Raw genomic sequence first — 21,392 nt, 5'->3', positions numbered from 1 at the left:
CTGTGCGGAGAAAATATACACATATTTGTGTGTGCATGTACACACAAAAGTGTGAGCACACACAACATACATACATACATACGTGGAAGGGCAGGAGGGTCAAATTTTGTTTCCTGACAGGAATACGGAATCAAAAGTCTCAAGAAGGACCAGATGTCATGGCAGGAAAACTCAACGATGAGGAAGGTAAACCACGTACCTGCTCCACAATCATTGCTCCTAAGTCCCTAAATATTTCATTCAGGTCAGAAATGGACTGCACGATCTGGCGAATTTCCCGCTCCCTCTCCTCCACCATCAGAGTGTTCTGCTCCACCAGCACTAACTGGTCATCTGTAAAACCCTAGCAAAACAAAAAGTACAGGATTTGTGTGTCAGATTCTCTTCTCCCACCTCCAGAAAGGTATGGTGTACCGCTGTAGGTATCATTTAAAGAATGAATTCTGAAAATACTTCTATAAAGCACATAAACACAACACATAAGCACTTATTTTTCCCTAACGGGAAAGATCCAAATTCCTAAAACAAGCAGGACCTAAAGCACTAGTGGCCAAAGCAGGGGACACGAAGAGAACCCATGTCTGCAGCTACACAAGGGCTGAGTAGCAAAATCACCAGGGATAGCCTTGCACTTCTCTGGGTTCTTCCCAATGAGGGGTGTGCAGACTGCTTTCCCGAAGGTTCTGAAAGGCAGATTACAAGGCCTCCTTGTAGCCTATAGAAAGGAAGAAACAGTATGGCCCCCATGACTGTTCTTCCACTTGCTGCAAAAACTACTTGATGGATGTACAAGTCAAGCAGTGCTGACCCATTTGCATTGCACAGAAGTTACAGGTCTATGAAGAGAAGGAACAGAACTGAGCGCAAATGTACAGCAGTCAACCTTGCAGCCCCTTCACGTACCCGATCATAAAGAGTATTATCGTCTCCATCATCCATTAGTGGTACTGATGTATCAAAAAAATGCTGGGATCTTTCCTCTCGATTCTTCATGCCTATCATAGATAGGAATTCACTTTACTCGAATATGTAAACCATCCTGGTTACTGTTCCACCATTAAAAAGGGGAAATCTAGAGTAAAACTCAACAGTCAAAATGGAGATACTCTTAGCTTTACAGGAAGCCTATCTCCAACAGAGGTGGGGGGAAGAGTAAAGGATTATAAACATATAACAATATGCAAGCATTGGGGGTTATTCCAGACAAAATCACATTATAAATGTGTACTATTCACTTGATGCCAAGTGAGTGACAAAATGACACTTAAAACAATCTGAGAATCCCTAAGAGAGGCAGAAATATTTAATCTAACTGCTGCTACAAAACATTTTTTTAAATCAATATTTCTTTCCAGAAGCATCTCTAGTAACAATTCCAAATGACCCTAATCGAATTTTAGAAGTAATAAAATTAAAATACAAATATGCCAGTTGTCAGAGGGAGGGGCAATTATTATTAAATTTTTTGGAGTGTGTGGGGATATTATTGATTACAATGGCAATATAGGAAAACCCAATTTATGAGGTAATTTGAACACAGATGTGGCCAGAACCGGACTTTTCACGGCCTCCGAAGAAAAGGTAGGCTGAAATCACTTGTGCCAAAGCAGCAAGTGGCTCAACTACTCCCAAAAAAGTTTTCAGGCATTCAAATACTTCAGTTGTTATGCAAATATAAAGCTTTCATGTGATTACAACTTATTTTACTTATTTGTTAGTAGCTTCCCCCAACCCAACATCTGGAAAGCTCCATGTTTTATAAATGTGCTAGAATGATTTTCAAATTTTTGAAGCTCGACACAGAGTACGTTGTGTTTTGTTGTGTGTGAACTATTGCAACCCCGGTCCCCAGCCTCCGTCCATGGGGGCGGGGCGGGGCCAGCTGCCAGTTGCCATGGAAGGTGTGAATGTGCTCAAGGGGTTAAGGATGAGGGTACAGGAAGAAACGGAGAACTAGCAGCAAAAAGGAAGGATGAAAACAGAAAGTGGCCCATAATCCTAGTGCTGAAACTTTCATGACTCAAAATCCCTGAAATCAGCCTGGTGACACTCACGTTTGAGGTAGCCCGACTGTGCACGCCGGAAGCTGGTGGACAGCTCCTGCAGAGCCTGCGCCAGGGAGGCCACCACGTTGCGAAGGAGCCGCTCCTCCTGCTCGGAGCAGGCCCTGCGGGCCCGGCTGGGCAGAGCCTGCACCGCACGCTGGCACCTGTGAAAGAGCTGGGAGAGGAAGCACACGGCTCCCAGCGAGCCGTGAAGGGAGACCCTGAGTGCTAGTGTGTCTGCACTCACGAGTCTGAGAGACATCAAATGCTCTGTTCATCTGTTCACACGGATGAGCCTCGAGAAAGGTGACCAGATCAAAGTGATCTGAGGCCTCACTTATATGCACAGAAAGACTGATCGGGATGTGAACAAACGCTGTGTGCTTGTGCGCTGTGTGCTGGGGCACTGTGCACACATTCTCAGGCTCCATCACCACGTGTTGCTCTATTATTGCAACCTTCTCATTTAATCCCTATCACTACCCTGGGGCAGGTATTAATATTATTGTTCCCATTTTATAGACAAGAACACCAGAGTCAGAGGGCTTAAATGAGAACCACGGTGTTGTTACCCTGCTAAGAGCTGGAATTCAAACATTGCAACACCCAGGGCTTTCCTACAGCACATCACCCCTTCACCGATGACCAGCATCAGGAGACGAAGACAAATAAAAAATGTACACACTAAAGTTTACACGCTAGTCATATAATTTAAAATTACTCAAATTTAACATTTTACAAGGAATTTTTCTAAGGTACTGAGTTTCTCGAGGATACTAATATACTCAAGCCTAGGGCAACAGCTCCCAATCTTTTCCAATTATGAGGACCATTTTTTAAGATGAATAATTTTTAAGCACTAGCGTACAATAGAAGTTAGTCCGTTCACAGTGGTAACTATCACAGCTGAGAAAACAGTCTCCATTCCTCTAAGACCATGCTGATACCTGGGGGAGCTCAGGTCCTCCTGTCCCTTTGTGAACTTCAGGTTGGGAAGTGCTGCTCTGGGAAATTGGCGTGTGATCTGTTTTACAGTCTATACTTCGTGATGCCTTTTGAGGGGGTCATAAGAAGGTTGGGAAATGCCCCTTCCAACCTGGGGACCCATTTTCATCCTCACCTGAGTAATCTCTTGGGTGGTTATTTCAATGGCGTGCTCCTGCTCACTGCTGTCATCCAGGGTGGGTCTGTTTAAATGCTGGTCATGAAGGCTGGCTAATTCCTTCATCTTCAGTTTAATTCGGCCAACATCGTACTGTATCTAAACAAATGAAATCACCAGGACTCCTCTGACGCCTGCCAGGCATCTGTCTACCTCCTAGACAATTAAGCTACACTCAAGTACAGAGTTCAGGCTTCAGTCAACTTGTAGGGTAGCTGATGTGTGAGCAACTTTCAAGTCCGGTACCACGCCTCATTATACAGTTCCAGTTTCTCTCTATAATCCAAGTAGTTACTACTAACGCCAAGGTCACTAACATAACATCCCCTTTCTTTCTTGTGGTGGGTGAATTAAATAAACCTAAAGCAAAATATTTCTAGGGACATGCATTCAAGTGTAGCCAAATCAGTTTTTATGGCAGATATCTTAACAAATGTTGGCGTCATAATTACTTAAAGAAATAAAGTATGAAACTAATTCAACTTACTTCATCCACTCCATCCACCCATTTAGGAGGTGACCGTTTTGTCACACCAATTGCTGCTTCTGGATCTAAGCTAATGCCTGATACCAGAGCCATACGGTCATCAGCAAGCTACAGAGAAATAAAGGGACATTAAAAAAATTATTCATATTCCATTTTCATATGCATACTCTTACACCCTCTTAAATCTCGCTCCCTAAGAAGACAAAGAAATGGAGGAGTAAGTGCACTTGCCTGATCATAAGCTTGCTCTGATACTGCTAGGATTTGGGACTGTTTTCCTATCTTTTCATGCACCAGTTCTTAATTTTCTTGGACATACTTGTGAACATGAATTTGACTTGATCTGGCTATAGAAATGTAATAAAAAAAATCAACAAAAGATCCTTAACAGAAAGACCTCTTAGTACTAGTACTACATTTGACAGGATGGCATGAACCTCAACAATTAATGCGATCAGATACAAGTTAAAAAAAAAATACTAGGCTACAAATGGAACTCACACAAAATGTTCAATAGGAGCAAGGTTCACTTACACACATTTAGCTTATTTTGGAAATGGGGCTGATCCAGTTATCTTGGTCACAAGATCATTAACCGTGTGTTAAAATGTGTGAAAGAACTGCCTAAAACGATTAGCAAATTACCCACCATTTGGTAAAAGCAATCCTGAAAAACCTCAATGCAATCCTGACTGTCGCTTCCTTTCTTCGGCTCAATGTCCACCGGCAACGTTCTCACTTACTTTGCAATGATACCGAGAGCTCTCGTTGATTTTCCCTGTATAAGACACTGCCTTAGAAAGTCCTGAAGATGGGGAGGGAGATCGTGGGTCTGGCTTGGTTAAGCTGTTCTCTTGCCTGGAGGCAGTGAACAGGTTGAAAGAATCTTGAGGTGCCCTCCGGAGCTCAGAATTTATAATTGCCAGTTTCCAAAGATCCAAATCATGATAAAAAAAATAATGGAAAACAGTATATAAAAGTCTTGTACAGGTAATACTTTGTAAATTTTCTAAATCATAGTGTAGAAATGGATAAAGAATTTATATTGCTTTTCTCCCCCCCTTGCATTTATCTAAATTTATTTTTTCATTCATTCAGCAAATACACGTTTGCTTTTCTAATTAAGGAACACACAAAATTTAAAAATCCACAGATAAAGGGAAAAAAATAGAACATAAGGAAAAATCTACATTAAAAGAATTCTTCAAGTAATAAGCCCTAAATCCTCAACAGTTTATAGCAAGATTCCTACAAGCAAACTGGCATCTTGCATCTGCCCCCCCCCCAAAGGCCCCCACTCCCTCGCCCAGTTCTGCCCCCATGGGCTTAGGGCATTCTGTGTGTTCATGGATCACCCCGCGTGCAATGACCACACTGAAGGGACCAGAATCCTCAATAACTACTCCCAGAGCGTCTGTGAGTCGTGATTAAGTCACCAGCATTCCGCCGCCGCGTGGACCCTGCAGGACCACAGTGTCATTTCAGGTCGTAAACAAATGGTGTGTCATCCAACCTGCACGATCTGGGGCTCTGAGTCCATGAAGCGGTAATTCTCAACCACGGCCACCCTGTTTGTTTTCAAGAGTTCACTAATAGGGATCTTTGATTCTTTTTATTGTTTTAATCCTCATAGAAACTAAGTGAGCTAGGAACTATTATTTCAATCTATAAATGAGGAAATTGAAACTCAGAAAAGTTAAGTAGCTTGCCCAAGGTCACAAAGCTATTATGTGACAGATTAAAACCGGGTCGGCTGACTCCAGAAGCCCCATCTACTCCACAAGCTGCCCATCACTTTGGCAGGCCTGTGAAATATAACTGCAATTTGCTAAGAAAACAAATCAGGACAACAAGTCTTCAGAACGAAACACCACCAGGAAACACAGTCCTCAGACCCTCTCCGCACCAGCAGTTCCAAGGACTACAGGTCAGGCTCCCAGTAAGCGCATGTGCATCAACAAAAAGCACCTTCCCTCCCTGACCATCCACGGGTGTGGCGGTGAGGTTCAGACCTCATCCTACACAGAGCAGGGACAGACAGTGAGAAGCAGGGCCACTTATTCCTCCAAAGTCACCAAAAGATATGCAACTCTGTGCCAAGGCACAGTGACCAAAACGGGAGAGACAAACCAAAAAAGCCAATCCCAGCATCTGCCAGCTGCACAGCAGGTGCTGGACACAGAGCTGTGGGCCCTACTGGAGCAGAACTTAAACCTCAACCTCCAGCTGTTTATACCAAGCAAAACCCAAAATTGCTAAGGTACCTCTTCATGGGTCACGGCACTTCCAACGACGCCAGCTTATTATTGAATCTGCTACATTGTATTATTCTATCATTTTCAATAGAGTAATAATTTGTTTTGTTTACGGCTTTTAAATTCACAATCTCATTTTGTACCGTTTTTACTGTTTATACAAATACATTAAACTAAAAATGATATAGAGGTGATATTTACCTAAATTTATCTAGATAGTAATTAGTATCAATTTATCTGAAACAAATGAGAAATGGCAATCACACATGAAAAGTCACTTGAAGCAGATTCACCTTTTTAAGTAGTACTGAATTTTACATAAGAGTTGTGCTCCCCCCAAAAAATGCATGTAAATTAAAACTGGGGCAAACACTCTCTTTAAATGTTCTAAGGAAGCCTGTTGATGAACAGACCCCTACCCCAAGGGGACAGATGGCAGCACACGAAGCTGGCCCTAGCATCCCCGTACACTGTGTCAGGGTTTTGCCAGTAAGATAAGATTTTTTGGGACTGCCAACTTGAAATATAGGAAAAGTTGTCCCCTTTTTAATACAGTGTATAGCCACAGCTCATCAGGAAAAAGAAATTCAGCAGTACTCAAATGAAACATGTCATTTATTTTACCAGTATGAATTTAAAATTAAAAAAAAAACACTGTTTCGAGAAGGTAAACATAATTGAAAATAAATGTCAATTATTTGAAATAGGAATATGAACATTAAAAATATGTATTTTAAGTGCAAAATAATCACCCTTTCAGTTTCTAAAACCTCACTTCACATTTAAAAACACGCTTTCCTATTTTTTAAAGACCCAGGACACATCATTTTTCAAACTACCATTCTAGTCAATACAGGCTTTAAAAAAAGAAAAAGCCCAATTTTTAACTCTCTTTACTTCTCCTTGCTGAATTTTGGCTTATCCCCTCTCCGAATATAGGATACTGGTGTCTTTAAAGCTTTTCTCAAATGAACTTGTGCTTCTGCAGTAAAAAAAATCTTTCCATATTTTTTAAATTAAAAAAAGCGTTAACAGAAATTGTACGTATGAAAAGTAAGAATTTCAGAATTCTTGTCTCTGATTTGTGGCTGTGTCCTCCTAGAGCTACAGGGGTGTGCGACCCTAACCTCGATTCACCAGCGCAGGGAAATTGCAACCGAAGACCAACACAGCACACCCAAAGGCTTCTTGCTAGTCTCACTGAAGTTATCTTTTGCCCTTGGTCCACTTTAGATGTTGACATTTGTCCCTTTAAAGAGCACCAGACAGTATGGACAAGTTGTTGATCTATGGAAGGAACGTGCACACTTACATACTCTTATAAATCTGGCTGCTCCAAATATAGAGCCCTTCTACTCTTAGAAAACCCTGCCTTTACGAGAAGGCTGATTTAGTGTCCTGTAAGATTAAGGACATGGCAAAGCCTCTGTTGAGATTAGCATAGTCAGACACTCCCAGCCACCCCAAACCCACATCTAAAAAAAAATAATCTAAGTTCAACCATAATGCATTGGTAACAAGAAACAATATTGACAATTCTGGACTGTTTGTGGCAATAACATTTAAGAAGTCCAGAAAGGATGCTGAAAATCATAGCCTGGCCACTCACGCTTCCACGTGAGACTCTAGGAGCGCGTATGATGAAGTCAGGCCACGGGCATAACTCATGGGGCACGGACGGCTCGAGGACTCTGCTAATAGACAATTAGGCTTACAAAATCTCAGTTTTTTGAAGGAGTAAATAAGCACATGGATAAAAGAGAATCAAGAGATGTCAGCACTACATTGTGCTTTTAAAAATCTGTGATAAGTTTTTAAAATCGTGATTACTTTTTCTGGTTATGAAACAATAAATGTTCAAAACAGATATTTTTAAATGTACAAAAAATAGAGTAATAAAAAAATCAGAGAATCATATCATCCAGACAGATATAAATTTTGCTATTGCACTGATTTTCCTTTTTTCTCAGTTATTACACACACCCTTAAAAAAAAAATCCGTAGGGGCAATGATGGGCTGTGCTGTCGGTACTGCCCTTCCCTTCAACAAGTCTTCAGAGGGGATTGTCCTCTGAACATATTGTGCAAATATGGACACTGAGCACCCCCCACCCCTCGCCGCCCACAGCTCCCCAGCAATAGAGACTTTCTGAGCAAGAAACCAGCGGGCCCAGCCTATGGCCTGTTTCCCCACTGTATCACTTCGCCCTGCCCAGGCTATGTGGTTTGAGAGCTTGACATTTACTTCTTGTAATTTTTTATTATGTCCTATTATGAATTTAAAAAACCCAACAGCTTGGGAGATGACTTTGTTATAGGAAGGGAAGCAGATTAGAGCAGGAGCAAAGGCGAGGGGCAGATTCTTCTCTGGATAAGAGAGTAAATGGTGAGTGAGCTTCCTCCTTAGGGACACCTCACTTGGTACTTCTGGAAAACAAAGAGTAGTATCCCCAGGGTGCAGATTTTCAAGTTGATTTGAGTAGAATGATGATCTAACGTGGACACACTGCAGGATGCTACCAGATGGCTTTACTCTGGGAGACCCAAGGGATGCAGTCAGGAAATTCTGCTCAGGTCTCAACTACAAAGAGGTGGGCTTCCATCTAACTCATGCCCAGAGCTGGAGGGTCACTCTCAGTGTCCCCAGAGGACACTGATTTGAAGCCCCACTGCAGCTCTGGTGAAGCAAGGCTCTGGATACCATTCCCAAACATTCCCAGCTCCTAACTCAGCACCTGGGAACTTAATAATGATAAATATACAATTATTAGCTGAGTCAACAAACAATAAACAAATGGAATGAAGTAAATAAAATACATTATCATGTACAGTTCTAGAAGCTATACTTCAAGATATAATGGCTCTGGATAAAGGACATGAAGGGCCAAGCGAAGTGCTGAAGAGGATGAGGTGGCCATGTGTACCCAAAACAGTGACTGGACTTTGAGTCCAGAGAATTCCAACAGCATGTGAGTTGTGTGTGGCAAACTGGCTTTCCATGTAGGGTCTCTAGTGACAGAATGTAGGGACCCCCTTTAAACACTCAGAAGCTAAGAAGAAGAAAAGCAGAAGGGCCTGCTGATTCCTACAGTGGGTGCTCAATTTGTGAAGAAGTAGGAAAGACTGGAAATGGGCTCCAAGGACAGAGCCCTAAGTAACATAGCTAGATGTGCTCCTCATCACACACTTCTTTTTGGGGGGCCACAAGCCCTGCATCTCCCAACTGTTCAGGAAGAGATAATACCTATTCTATAAGACCCACATGCATCCTATCTGCTGTGCTCCAGAGATGCTTCACTTCACTATGTGCTGCAGTGGTTTCTTCTCCCTCTAGGGCCCAAGGGCCCAGGCTCAGGCTGGGTGCTAGCAGGGAGCCCATGGTACCTGGCTCAATGAGCTACCCATTTAAGAGTAGCTGTTTTTAAATCCTACTTGTTTTTTTTAATAACAAAAGTAATACACGCACATGTTTGAAAAATAGATATCTAACCTAAGAAAAGGGCAAGTAATAGACAGGAAGTTTCCCCTCCATCCCACACCATTCCTGGAAGATGTCCACTGTTAATTGTTTATTGTATCCTTCAGAAATGTTCTAAGTACATACAAGCATCAGTGTGAGTTCTTCTCAAAATCAAAAACAGAAAGAGTGGGAATCACACGTGCACACTATCTGGCAGCAGGCTCCTTGGCACTTAGTGATGGGTCTGGGAGCTGAGTCTGCTGAAGCCCACAGGGACAGGCCATGTTCTGTAAGAAGGACGGACAATCAAGACGCTACCTCATTTATTTAACTAGTTCCCGATGAAGGATATTCAAGTTGGTCCCTGTCTATTGCTATTATCAAGTAGTTAAAAAAGATTTTAGAGCTTACAGGCAGATCTTAATCTAGTTAGGAGCCTCACTGGTTTTGAAGACAGTCACCCTAATCCCACACCTCACTGGTCACACTTCTAAATTAAAACATAGCCAAAAATCACCCCCCACCACCACTCTTATTAAAAAGCCTACCCTCTGGAAAAATATTTTTACCCCTTCACGGCTGAAATAGGTAATGGAGACACGAAACGGACAGCCACAGTTCAGTCTCCTTTTTCCTCAACCCTTTCATTAGTGCTCCTAGCATAAAGTGCTATGAGTATGCACCCTCTCCATCTTCTCGGTGAACTGTTAGTAAGTCAGGAAAAGGCCAAAAGTGTTCTGCGGGAAGGGTGCAGAAAGTGGACCCCGCAATGCCAAGTTCCGTCAGCATGCACAGTGGGTCACTGGCTGCACCCCAAACCCAGGGGCCGTGAAGCCTCCTTGGCAGGTCCAGGGGGTCTAAGCCCTCCTTCCTTTAGGCTCTCCCTAGACATTGTGTCCTTTTGCACTCCACATGAGTTGCACACATAATCCAAAAAACAATCTGGCTTTTTGGAAGTTCAAGAAAAGGCTCAACCATTACTGTTGCCAAGGTTGAGACCCTTTCCTAAGAGCAGTAAATAATAATAGTTCCTTAAACCCTTCTCTAAACCACCAATTTACCTGGTGTGAAAGCATAGTAAATAAATCCTGAGGATTAAACTGTTAAACACAACAATTATAAGTAATCAAAATAAATGCTAAAATACATTTAAGCTCTGTTAGCATTCTGTATATGACCAAAGACTTCAGAAAAAACAGACATAATTTTATTAACATACAAAAATATTCAAAACACAATACCTCATCCAGCTCCTGAAGAGAGATGTTGTTCCCATCAGTCCCATCCAGTTAGGGATAGCAAAGAGAAGAGAAGGATGGGACAGACAGATAAGGTATGGTCAGTTGAGAAAATATTTTGATCTTAAACAACTCTGAAGTTGACTAAAAATAAAGATCTACTAACCAAAGCATTTAAAAAATCTCCCCCTTTTGATTGTTCCTTTAAAAAAAAAAAAAAAGCTACATCAATATACATTTACTTTTTTAATTTACTGTGATTGTTATTTCGGTGAATGAGATAGGAAACAAACAATAAACAATTGTAAAAATACAGCAAAGCAAATAAAATACACTAGCTTTAGTTTCACTAAAATATAATGCTAATCTGTTTCATAAATATAAAATATCACACACAATATTCTAAATTTCCCTTAGGAAGATAAAAATAAGGGAGCAAAGCTAAAATGCCGTTTTACTATGTCAAATAAGTGTATATTTTAGGATGCAAATCAACCCTGCAAATGCAGCAAAATTAGAAAATGAACAACCCACAAGAATCGTCTATGGCTGTATTCAGATAATATTTGAGTGACCACACATGTAAGGTCTCCACAAATTCAATCCCGCAGACACGGCTTTATCCGTGGTAATAAGCAAGCCGAGAAACCATTCTTCCCCGGAGAGAGACACAGGTGGTAAAAGAAAAGAAAAACTCTTCCCATTTGCTTGCCATGTATTATTATTAGTCTAGAAAGCACATAGTTATTTATAAAGCTATTAGAAAAGCCAGTAAACAAAACAAAACAAAAAGATTAGGAGATTTTTTTTTTAAGGGGGGTAGGAAGGAAGAAGCACCGTCAGCCAGAGGATTAAGTTTCAATTTAAAACTAAAGGTTCTTTTTCAAATCAACATGGAACTCTATCCTCTGAACAGATATTTACTAATGATAGATAATCTAAACAACTAGGTCTTTTTTTCTCTTCTACAGTATTGATCAGTGAAATAATTAGTGGTAAATTTCAATAATAAACTGTGTGGGTTTTTTAATGCTTAGCAGTACATTTAGAAAATTAAAAAACGTAACTTCCTTATTTAAAAATTAATAGTGCAAATGAAACTGGTCTATCAGGGCCAAAATATTATTAAACAATGACAGTAATAAAAAGTGTCATCGAGCAATAGTCCTCCATGTAAAAATTCAATTAGCTGATACTATAGAAAGCTGAAAGTCCTCTTCATTCCTTCCACAATTTGCTGAGAGCAAAGAGAATTATATTTGTATACACACCCTGCCCTAATAGTAGTACTAGAAGATTTTAATAGAGTAGATAGTGTCAAATGGAAATCTGATTTAATTACCTTTTACTTTAAAAAGAAAAAAAGAAAATGTTTTTATTTTTTAAAAGCTTAACATTTTTCATCAAGAAAGCACTAAAATATTTTTGTTAATAAAACAAGGCACAGGACAAAACCCCTAACTCCGGTATCTGCCTATCCATCTGCCTGTTGTGCAGCAGCTCCTGGGCATCTAATCTTTGAACAAAGTATTACTGCAAACCACGCCACAGTGAAGATCTCTGCTACACAGGAGCCTGTCCTCCTAGATTATTAACCAAGCACACACTCTGATCTTTTGGTTTCTACAATTATTAGTTGATAAGAAGTGGAATCAGAATCACGGGCTAGATAAAGCTCCTTATGTTGCAAATAAGAAAACTAAGCTTCAGAATGTATAAATCCATTTCCCTAAAGTCCCAGGGCTTAATGGCTGAGATGAGGACAGACCCAGGTGTTCAGGCCTCCTTCCACCCCACCTTCCAGCATCTCTAATGTATTAACAATTCTGGGAACTACTAGCCATAGGCACCTACTACCATACCACATTGGGAATTAAATTCAGAAGGTCATCTTTTCAAAGAGCTCCCCCCACCCCATTTTGCTACTTAAAAATAGAAGGCCTTTAAAACTCCCCCAGCCATCAAATTACCAGAAAATTCTGTCAAGACCTAAATTAAAACATTTAGAATTACCATCAGGAAAAACCAAAATACAGCCAAATGAAAACACCTTACTATACATCATCACCTTCTAAATCTTTATAATGTCTAAATCTAGGTTTCTGACCTGCCCATGGCATATAATCAAGCAAATATTGAAAACTCCAAGCAGCATGTGGAATTTATAGTCTCAAGAACTTTCTACATAAAACTGAAAAGTAAGTGGAAACCCATCTGTGTTTACTCAGGAAGTCTGGGAAAGTTAAGCAAACGGAGTTGGAAGCACAGGTCTATGCTATAGTGCTATTTACTTTATTTCCGTGACTGCCCAAATCAAAGTTTGCTTCACTTTTATCCAACAAAGTACCCTTATTCTCAAGTAAGCCTCACTGCTCATAGGGAATCTTTAGAGGCAGGAAAGCAAATGGATCTAAAGAGAAATATACAATGATTTCATACTTGGATTCTAAAGACAGAGAATGAATTTTCCAGCAGACTCAGTATGGACTAGAACCTTCAATATGCTGGTAAAAACAGACCCTGTATGGTTGCAAACTGACATATAGAAGATGCTAACCTCGTGTAAGAAGGAAAAAAAAAAACATACACACACCAAGATTTAAACAATGGGTCCTTCCATTTTGCAGGACCTGTACCACCAGTTCTGGAAAGGAAGTCAACACTACTGTGGCCCAGTGGGTTAGCACAGGGCTCTGGGGCCAGGGCCGCCAGGCAGGTGACACTGGGCAAGCTCCCTGACTCCTGCAAACCTTAGTTCCCTCATCTGCATCACGAGGAAAACAGCAGCACCTATGTGAGGATGAAATGAGGCTGCACGTGCAAAGGGCCCCTGCACCCACAGCTCAGTGCCAGGCACATGGTGAGCACTCAGTAAAACTTGGCTAATACTACAGTCTTGACTGAAGAAGGACTTTGGGTTTCTTACCACCTTAGTTAATCCTTAGTATCTTTTTTCCCCCTAAAACACACCATGTTTTATTAAAAATAATGTGCTAGTTTCAAACTAATCTAAGACCAATTAACTCTAGCTTCCATTTATAGATTATGCATTATTTTAAAGCAGAGGATAGATCAAGTGGTAAACACTAAACAAGTCGCCCCAATCCCTCTATTAGATCCATTCCAGATCAAAGGCAATCACACGTCCGACAGCACCTCATCAGATCCGAACAGCAACTCAACTACTTTTTATTCATGTCAGACTCTACACATTTTTTGGGATGATTATTTTACTTTGTAAATTCATTTCGGTTTCTTAAAGCCAAGCTGCCTATAACTGCTTGAATGAGGTGGTGTCTTAAAACCTGCACTTGGCTGAAACAATGTCAAAGTTATTTCTGCAAAGTACCGAAGCTGCTTCCCAGGATTTCTGCGTGACACTGGGCTAACGGGCACAGCGATGTTGTTGACCATTTCTCCTTTTCAAATTAAAGCTGGGGCTGTGTGCCTGGGTCAGGAGAAATAGTGCATTGGAAGAGAAATCACCTAACTCAAACTCCTCAACTTAAAAATAAGGCAAAAGATGTTAGGATTAAAAACCATGCCTACAGACACGTAATGGGTCAGCCGCAGAGCAGGACGAACCCCTAAATTCCCAGACTTTGAGTCCAGTGCTCTTTATTTCACACCTGCCCTGAGGTACAACGGTGATGGAGGAATCCAACACTGAGGCCCAAACACAATGAATGAGAAATGCCAACCACTGCATTTTGTTCCACATCTTAAAAAAAAATTTAAAAAAAAAAAATCAAACCCCAGTCTAACAATTAGTTTTACTAGAATACAAGCAAAACCACAATTAAGTAGAATTTTGCTCAGCTCTGGGTGCTCAACTTGAAAGAGCAGACAGAAACACTAGATTTCATTCACAGGCAAGAAACTTAACCAGGCTGTCTGAGCCGGGGACTGCTGAGCCAGAGAAAGCTGTCGGCAACGCGAAGGCTGCAGGGTTATCATGCAGAAGAAGGAAGAGGCTTCCCGTGTCAGAGACCCTGAGGGCCTGAACGAGAGGTATGACCGCAGGATACAAGGTACAGGGTTGGGGATTCATACGGGCGAATCCTTTTTTTGGTAGCACAAGAGGTGGGGGTGAATGGCTGCTGGAATTTCCTATAGGCATCACGGAACGTGGTCAAGGACGGGAGGTAGAGGGGTTATCACAGAGGGGATGTTGGGTCAAGGACCTTTAGGTCTCTGCTGGCCCTCCGGACTTAGCTTGTTTTGTCACTGTACATCCTCCTTCAATTCCTGCTTAGCTGTGACATATTTGCCTGAATGCTGCCCAAATCTGTTTTAGTATGCATATATATAGGTCCACACAATAAGCCCACCATCACCATCACCCAACTTGTTTTTTTCCCTCTAACTAGGATGCAAAAAAAAAAAAAAAAAGAAAAGAAAAGAAAGGCATGTTTAAGTTTCTTGAATGATAGGGCTTTAGGTGTACTTTGTTTTGAGGGGTGTGAGGTACATACGTGTATCAACTTTACAGTCAATTTCCACAGCCTTTTCCTTAAATAAGTTTGTGAAAATTCAGATTTAAAACTTGAAAACAAAACAAAACAAAACCTCCACAGCCTCCCCCCCAAAACTATCAGTTCAATGTGATTTAATTTGGGTTGTGTGTGAGGTAACAAGCACACTGAAATGAACTTCTGCAGCTTTTTTTTTTTCTTCTAATGAGGAATTAGAAATTTCAGGTTATGATTTTTTAAATCAAGTTAAACTCTAGAATTTGGTTGCTTCCTTTTTAATTACCTAAGTTTTAGATATTTACAAATTGTTTCTCCTTGTTTTATTCATGCCTTTAATGACCTGTATCTTTTTAAAGTTTTTACTTAAAATTTTTCAAACATACAGAAAAGTATGTAAAATGGAATAATGTCTCTCCACATGTTTCTCAGCAGACTTAACAATCAGTAACACTTTGCCTTACTGGTTTCATTTATGGAGGGTTAGTATATACAAAAGTGGCATTTTAACATTTGACTACTAAACATTTCAGTAGGTATCTCTAATAAAATTAACAAATTTAATTATCATTAGTTTAATTAATAATTTCTTAGTACCACCTAAAACCTAGTTCATGTTCAAATTTAATAGCTAGGATTTTGTTTGATTTGCTAGATGGTTTTGAAATTTGCAATTCAGAAATGAAGTATTAACATTGCTATGAGCTGGACATGCAGTGAAAAACACTGCATAAGTTATTTGATAAAGTTTTTAAAAACTGTGTTAGATGTGGCTTTCCCCCAAAAATGTTAGCACTTTCCCAACTTCCAGAAAAGTCCAAAGAATTATACCCTCCACTTAGTTAACGTCTTGCCATGTTTGATTTTGTGTGTGTTGTGTGTGCAGAATAGTTTCTGTTGAATCAACTGTAAGCAAACTGAAGATTGCCAGTTTGAATACTTTGCCCCTAAATGCTTCAGAAAAATCTGACATGCCATGTGTTTTTTTTTAATGCAAACAATCAAAAATACGAATGTGTGCTTTCTTTTTAAATTCTAACTCAAGCAAACCATTTTTGTTTAATTGCAAATTCTATTTTTTTTGATTCTCTGGACTACAAGAATGTTTTCCATGATCTGATTGCTTACAATCTGAGAAAGATTTCAAATAGACTAATCTAAGCATGTAACATTTTAAATGGTAAAGCATATAAAAAATATTTTTTAATGTTCTTAGATATGTATATTTAGTCTGATTCAGAAATCTGTTTTCAAGAAATTGTCTGAGTTTGCTATACATGTCTGTACCTTTTGTTAACATTATCTTCTTTTTTCCAAATTATATTCTCCAGCTATCCATATTTAATTATCTGCCTTAGCTTAACACATGTATTTTTTTAATTGCCTAACTTAGAAAACCATTTAAAAAATTGGTTTGACTTAGAAATGGACTTCTAAAAAGCTGCCCGGCTTAGACACCACGTTTCTAAACTGTCTGACTTAATGATTAATAATAATAATAATAAAAGTCTCATGTTACCCAACGGTTCAGGGTGTTTTGAACCTTATATGATTAAAAATTTAAAAGCAAACAACGTTTTTCAATAAAGTAAAACCAGTACCTTAGAAACATCAACGCAAGTTTTAGTCCTGTGGGGTTTTTCCCCCCCCCATCAGGTAGCATAAAATCAAGTCATGTAAGGAATATGCAATTTTGACATCTTATTTGATAAAACTAAAGTTCCATTGAGGAGTTTTATTCATTCCGTTTCTACTCTCTAATTCTTGGCTTATTTCAGAACATTCTTTCCAAAATCAGCATTGAAATTAGCCCGTGTCCACTTACACTTATTTCAGTATAGTACCATTTCTTTCAGTTAAATGCAGAAAAAAACCTTCAAATTCTCAAGTAAATAAAAATCTAAACACACTCCGTCCATGTTTTCTATGCTTTTTGGACCTGACTTTACATGATTTTATTCCTGAAACTGTTCACACGGCTTAAATTAGCTTTTCTATAGGAGCAATACGGCCAAAGACATTTTCCACTTGTGATTTACAAAAAGGAAAAACTGTCTTTGCGGATGCTCTGTCAATAATCAAGACCCATGACATGATTTTTCTGAAGCATTTAGCAAAGTCCTAAAGGAAAAAAATTAAAAGGCAATATGGTTCCTAAGAGGTGAAATAAGTGTGAGATCCCCACAGCTGTATATTTCAAGTATAATCCCTGAGAATCTGGTTTGGGGTGACTTTATTTCCCTCATCCTCCAAGCCTGTCTCTGTTCAAACCTAGCCAGTCTACAGCAAGGAGCTCCCACCCACTCCCTACCACAAACTAGTTTCATAACTTCACTTTTCAATTTAAGGTATTCCCAAGCTCATCATCGTCTTGCATAAACCATGCCTACCCGTCCCCTCATTTATCAGAGCAAGAAACTGAAGCTCAGAAAAGGAAAGGAGACCTCATCAAAAAACAAACAAAACCACCTCAGTCATCTTCCCAGGCCTTCCCTAGAACAGATTCTACCGCTGGACTAAAGAAAGGTTCAGGTTAAATAAATTAAAAAAAAAAAAAAAAAAAAAGTGCTATTTTGAAGGTTAATTTTCACAGACACACATACACACCACGTTTTTTTCTTTTTCTTTTTTTTTTAAGTTCGAATGGAGGGAAAAGCTTAATTTCCTGTGTGGGAAATGGAAAACGAAGAACCTAGCACCTTACAGGTCTCACAAACACGAGCCCCCAGGAAAAAAAAAAAAAAAAAAAAAAAAAAACAGAGAGGCAATTATTCAGAGGGAACGCGGCCACACCGAGGAGGGCAGCGAGGCCATTAAAAGAAAACGGGTGGGAAAGGCTAAAAAAAAAAAAAAAAAAAAAGGCAAACAACAACACCAACCAAAAAAAAAAAAAAAAAGGCGCAAAAAAAAAAACCCACAACAAAACACAACACACACACACACACACACAAAGCCTCCTCCTTTTGGGGGTGGAGGGGGTTTGGGAGGGTGTCTTTCATTTGCAAGGATCCGGGCTCTGTGATCCTGCAACCCCAGCTCTCAGAACCAAAGTGAGGCCCAGCGTGGGGGTGGGGGGAGGGGGCCTGCAACGGAAAGAAACAAAAAGGCTCCAGAAGGGCCCCCATTTCCCCCACCCCCCACCCCCAATCTTCGTGTTAAAACATATGTAAATGGGAGGCGGCCAGTCGTGCGGCGACGGGCCCGAGCCCCGGGCCCGGCCCCGGCCCCGGCCCGGGCGGGGGTGGGGGTGGGGAGGTGGAGGTGGGGGCGGGGGAGGGGTGCGGAAGTGCGGAGCGCGGGCCTCCCGCTGGCGGCTCCCCGTCCAGGGTTATGGGCGCCCCCGGACCCTGCGTTTCCGGTGCCTCTGAGGCTGCTCACTCTTCTTTCCTTCCACAGAGAGACAGACAGACAGACAGACAGGCAGCCCGCAGTGCACACGGGCGTGCGTCGGGGGGGCCGCCGGGAGACTCACCGCAGCAATGCTACGTGAATGCAGAGGGCTGGAGGTGGTGTGACTACTCACTTGCTCGGCTAACAGCTGCCGGGTTTGGATGGAATTATTCCGCAACAACAAGAAAGCGTCGGTTAAACGCCTGGTGGCCATGCCTCACCCTTTGTGACCCCCCGCTCAGGGGCCCCCCGCCCACTTAGCGTCCTGGTTTGTTCACTTTCTTTCCGGCGGCCCGGCCGGGGCGGCCCACCCTGCACAGAGGCCGCGCGGGACGAGGCCTGGGGCCCCGCGGCGCCGCGTTGCGCCTCGCCGAGGCGCGGAGACCCCTCCCCAAATAACCTCCTAGGCTTGCCAATTGTCTGACTCCCCCTCCTCAAGGCCGGCCTTCGATCTCCAAGCGCCGGAATCCCCCCAATCCGGGCCTCGCTGGCCCGCGTCCCGGAGACCCCACCCCAATCCGGCCTCGGATCTACAAGCGTCTGGCCCGCCAATCCGGCCGTGCACGGGGAGGCCCTGAAGCCCCCTACCCCGCGGGCTCGGGGACCCCCGGGGGCCCGCGGCCCCTGCCCCCGCGGCCTGCCTCGGACTCAGTTTCCCCGCCAGAGGCCCGGCCCGCGCCTCCTGGTGCTGGGGACGAGCCGGGGCGGGCCCGGGCCCTGGACTCCAGGGCGCCCGGCCCCCCCCGCCCCTCGCCTGGGCCTCGTGCGGGCCTGCTCAGGCCCGGGCCCGGCCGCCTGACCCCTTCCCCTCCGGGGCGGCCTGGTCCTCCACTGCCACCGCGGCCTGCGGCTCCGGGAGGGCAGCGGGGCCTGCTCCCCGCACTCCTCACTCCCGTCCGGCTCCCTCCATCCCCGGATCTGACTGCAGCTCGGCCCCGGGCCGTTTCCGCGCTGTGGTCCCGGGTTCTGGCGTCCCCCCTGGCCCTCTTCCTGTCCGTCCCTCGCGAGTGCCCCCCTGCGACGTTCGCTAGGCTTGCTCGCAACGTTCCGGGCGCGGGAGCTCCCTGCCCGGCTGCCCCAGGGCGCGGGAGCGCTCCGCCCTCGGCTCCCGGGGCGCTCCCTGCCGGGGCGCTCCCTGCCGGGGCACGGGCCGGCCGCCGCCCGGAGCGGGCCCGGGCCCCGGGAGCGCGCGCGCGGGCGGGCTCGGGCCTCGGGGGCGCGACCCCCGGGCCGCGCGGCGCTGCCAGGGGGCCTGGGCGCGCACGTTAGAGTGGAGGCGGGCGGCAGGCAGATGCGGGCCCGCACGGAGCCCAAGTCGGAGGCGCGCGGACTTGGGGCGGGAGAGCAAAAGTTGGAGACGACTGCCTCTGGAGGCCGAGCACGCGCCACTGCAGGCCGCGGCGCGCGCTCGCTTTTTTTTTTTTTTTTTTTTTTTTTCGATTCTGAAAAAAGATGTATCCGAAAAACAACCAGGAGAGAGAGAGAGGGAGAGAGGGGGGAAAACACACAAAAACGAGCGCCAGCTCGGAGGCCGCCCGGCCGTCGGGGGTCGCGGGGGGCGCAGGCCCTCCCCCGCCGCCCGCCCTCTGTAGGGGGCACTGCAGGGTCGCGGAAGCTCGAGCCGAGAAGTTCCCCGAAGCTCGGCCGGACCCCCGCCCTGCGCGCTCAGCTCCGTCCTGCCGGGGGGCGCCGGCGCCGCCGACCGACCTGGGGGCCCCGCCCCCGCCCGGCCCCGCGCCCCCCCCCGTGCCCCTCACCCCGACCCGGCCGACCAACCCGCCCGCACCCGCCTTCCCGCGCCGGGCCCCGCGACCCCGACGCGCCGTCCGGACCGGGGCTGGGCTGCGGGCGGGGGCTCTGCGGGGGGCTCCCGAGCCCGAGCCCCGCCGAGCGTCCGACTCCGGGCCGCTCCACGCGCGCCCCGAAGTCCAGGCCCGAGCGGGCGCCGTCTGGGCCCAGCGGCCGGGGGGTCTCGGAACCGGGCCGAGAGCGCCTCCCCGGGCCCAGGGGTCTCGGAACCCGGCCGGGAGCGCCTCCCCGGGACTCGGCGGTGGGGTCTCCGGGGCGGGAGGTCACCCCCAGCGTGCGCCGTCGGGGCCCAGCAGCCTTAGGGTCTCGGAACCGGGCCGGGAGCGCTTCCCCGGGCCTGGGGGTTTCCCAGAACCGGGCCAGGAGCGCGTCCCCAGGACTGGGGGGTCCCGGAACCGGGCCGGGAGCGCTTCCCCGGGCCTGGGGGTTTCCCAGAACCGGGCCGGGAGCGCGTCCCCAGGACTGGGGGGTCCCGGAACCGGGCCGGGAGCACCTCCCCGGGCCTGGGGGGGGTCTCGGAACCGGGCCGGGAGCGCTTCCCCGGGCCTGGGGGTTTCCCAGAACCGGGCCAGGAGCGCGTCCCCAGGACTGGGGGGTCTCGGAACCGGGCCGGGAGCGCTTCCCCGGGCCTGGGGGTTTCCCAGAACCGGGCCGGGAGCGCGTCCCCAGGACTGGGGGGTCCCGGAACCGGGCCGGGAGCACCTCCCCGGGCCTGGGGGGGGTCTCGGAACCGGGCCGGGAGCGCGTCCCCGGGGCTTCGCAGTGAGGCCTCGGCGGCGGGACGTCAAGCCGAGCGGGAGCCGTCTGGGCCCAGCGGCCCGGGATCCCGGAACCCAGCCGGGGGCGCCTCCCCGGGCCTCGGGAGTCTCGGGGTCCGGCCGGGAAGCCTCCCCGGGGCTCGGCGGTGGGGTCTCTGCGGCGGGAGGTCGCCCCGAGACCGGGGCGTTGACCCAACTTTGCCCCCGCGTGTGCCCCCGCGTGCTGCGCGCCGCGCTCCAAAGCGAGACCCCGAGGCCGGGCCGGCTCAGCGGGCAGCACGGGGGAGCCGGGCCGGGGCGACCCGCACATCTCCAT

General features: G+C 45.3%; 2 protein-coding genes and 1 long non-coding RNA gene across 12 annotated transcripts in view; 1 reads left to right on the top strand and 2 right to left on the bottom strand.

The window, feature by feature from the left end:
• STX16 (syntaxin 16) overlaps positions 1-19,487 on the bottom strand; it is a 26,113-nt gene extending 6,626 nt beyond the window's left edge. The window contains exons 1-7 of one of the 10 annotated variants that reach the window (XM_025470523.3): positions 18,643-19,483; positions 10,651-10,662; positions 3,695-3,802; positions 3,166-3,306; positions 2,055-2,220; positions 904-995; positions 200-343 (exon numbers count right to left, since the gene is read on the bottom strand). In XM_025470523.3, the coding sequence (XP_025326308.1) occupies positions 200-343; positions 904-995; positions 2,055-2,220; positions 3,166-3,306; positions 3,695-3,802; positions 10,651-10,662; positions 18,643-18,723 (744 nt within the window). In that variant the 5' untranslated portion in view covers positions 18,724-19,483. Of the gene's footprint in view, positions 1-199; positions 344-903; positions 996-2,054; positions 2,221-3,165; positions 3,307-3,694; positions 3,803-3,925; positions 4,042-4,343; positions 4,952-9,553; positions 10,540-10,650; positions 10,663-18,591 lie in introns of those variants that run through there. The other 9 variants (XM_025470534.3, XM_025470533.3, XM_049100252.1 and 6 more) reach the window with 9 other exon arrangements.
• On the top strand, positions 11,042-18,713 carry LOC118352270 (uncharacterized). Its single transcript, XR_004809138.2, has 2 exons — positions 11,042-14,658; positions 18,516-18,713. It is a non-coding gene; the product is annotated as an uncharacterized LOC118352270 (long non-coding RNA).
• LOC125753506 (collagen alpha-1(I) chain-like) lies at positions 19,158-21,392 on the bottom strand. Its single transcript, XM_049100386.1, has 2 exons — positions 20,296-21,392; positions 19,158-19,839 (listed from the first exon to the last, which is right to left on the bottom strand). Exons 1-2 carry the CDS (start codon positions 21,390-21,392, stop codon positions 19,158-19,160), a joined length of 1,779 nt encoding a protein of 592 aa, XP_048956343.1.

Source organism: Canis lupus, chromosome 24, assembly GCF_003254725.2.
Source record: "Canis lupus dingo isolate Sandy chromosome 24, ASM325472v2, whole genome shotgun sequence".
NCBI lineage: Eukaryota > Metazoa > Chordata > Mammalia > Carnivora > Canidae > Canis > Canis lupus.
The sequence above is the reverse complement of the archived record's forward strand: the minus strand, read 5'-3'. Positions and strand labels throughout refer to the sequence as shown.

What these genes read in the sequence shown, in the direction of transcription:
- LOC125753506 (XM_049100386.1), bottom strand. Translation starts at nt 21,392, where the DNA reads ATGGAGATGTGCGGGTCGCCCCGGCCCGGCTCCCCCGTGCTGCCCGCT. An exon ending in GGCCCGGCGCGGGAAGGCGG is followed by an intron (nt 19,840 to 20,295) that starts GTGCGGGCGGGT and finishes TCCCGCCCCAAG; the next exon opens with TCCGCGCGCCTCCGACTTGG.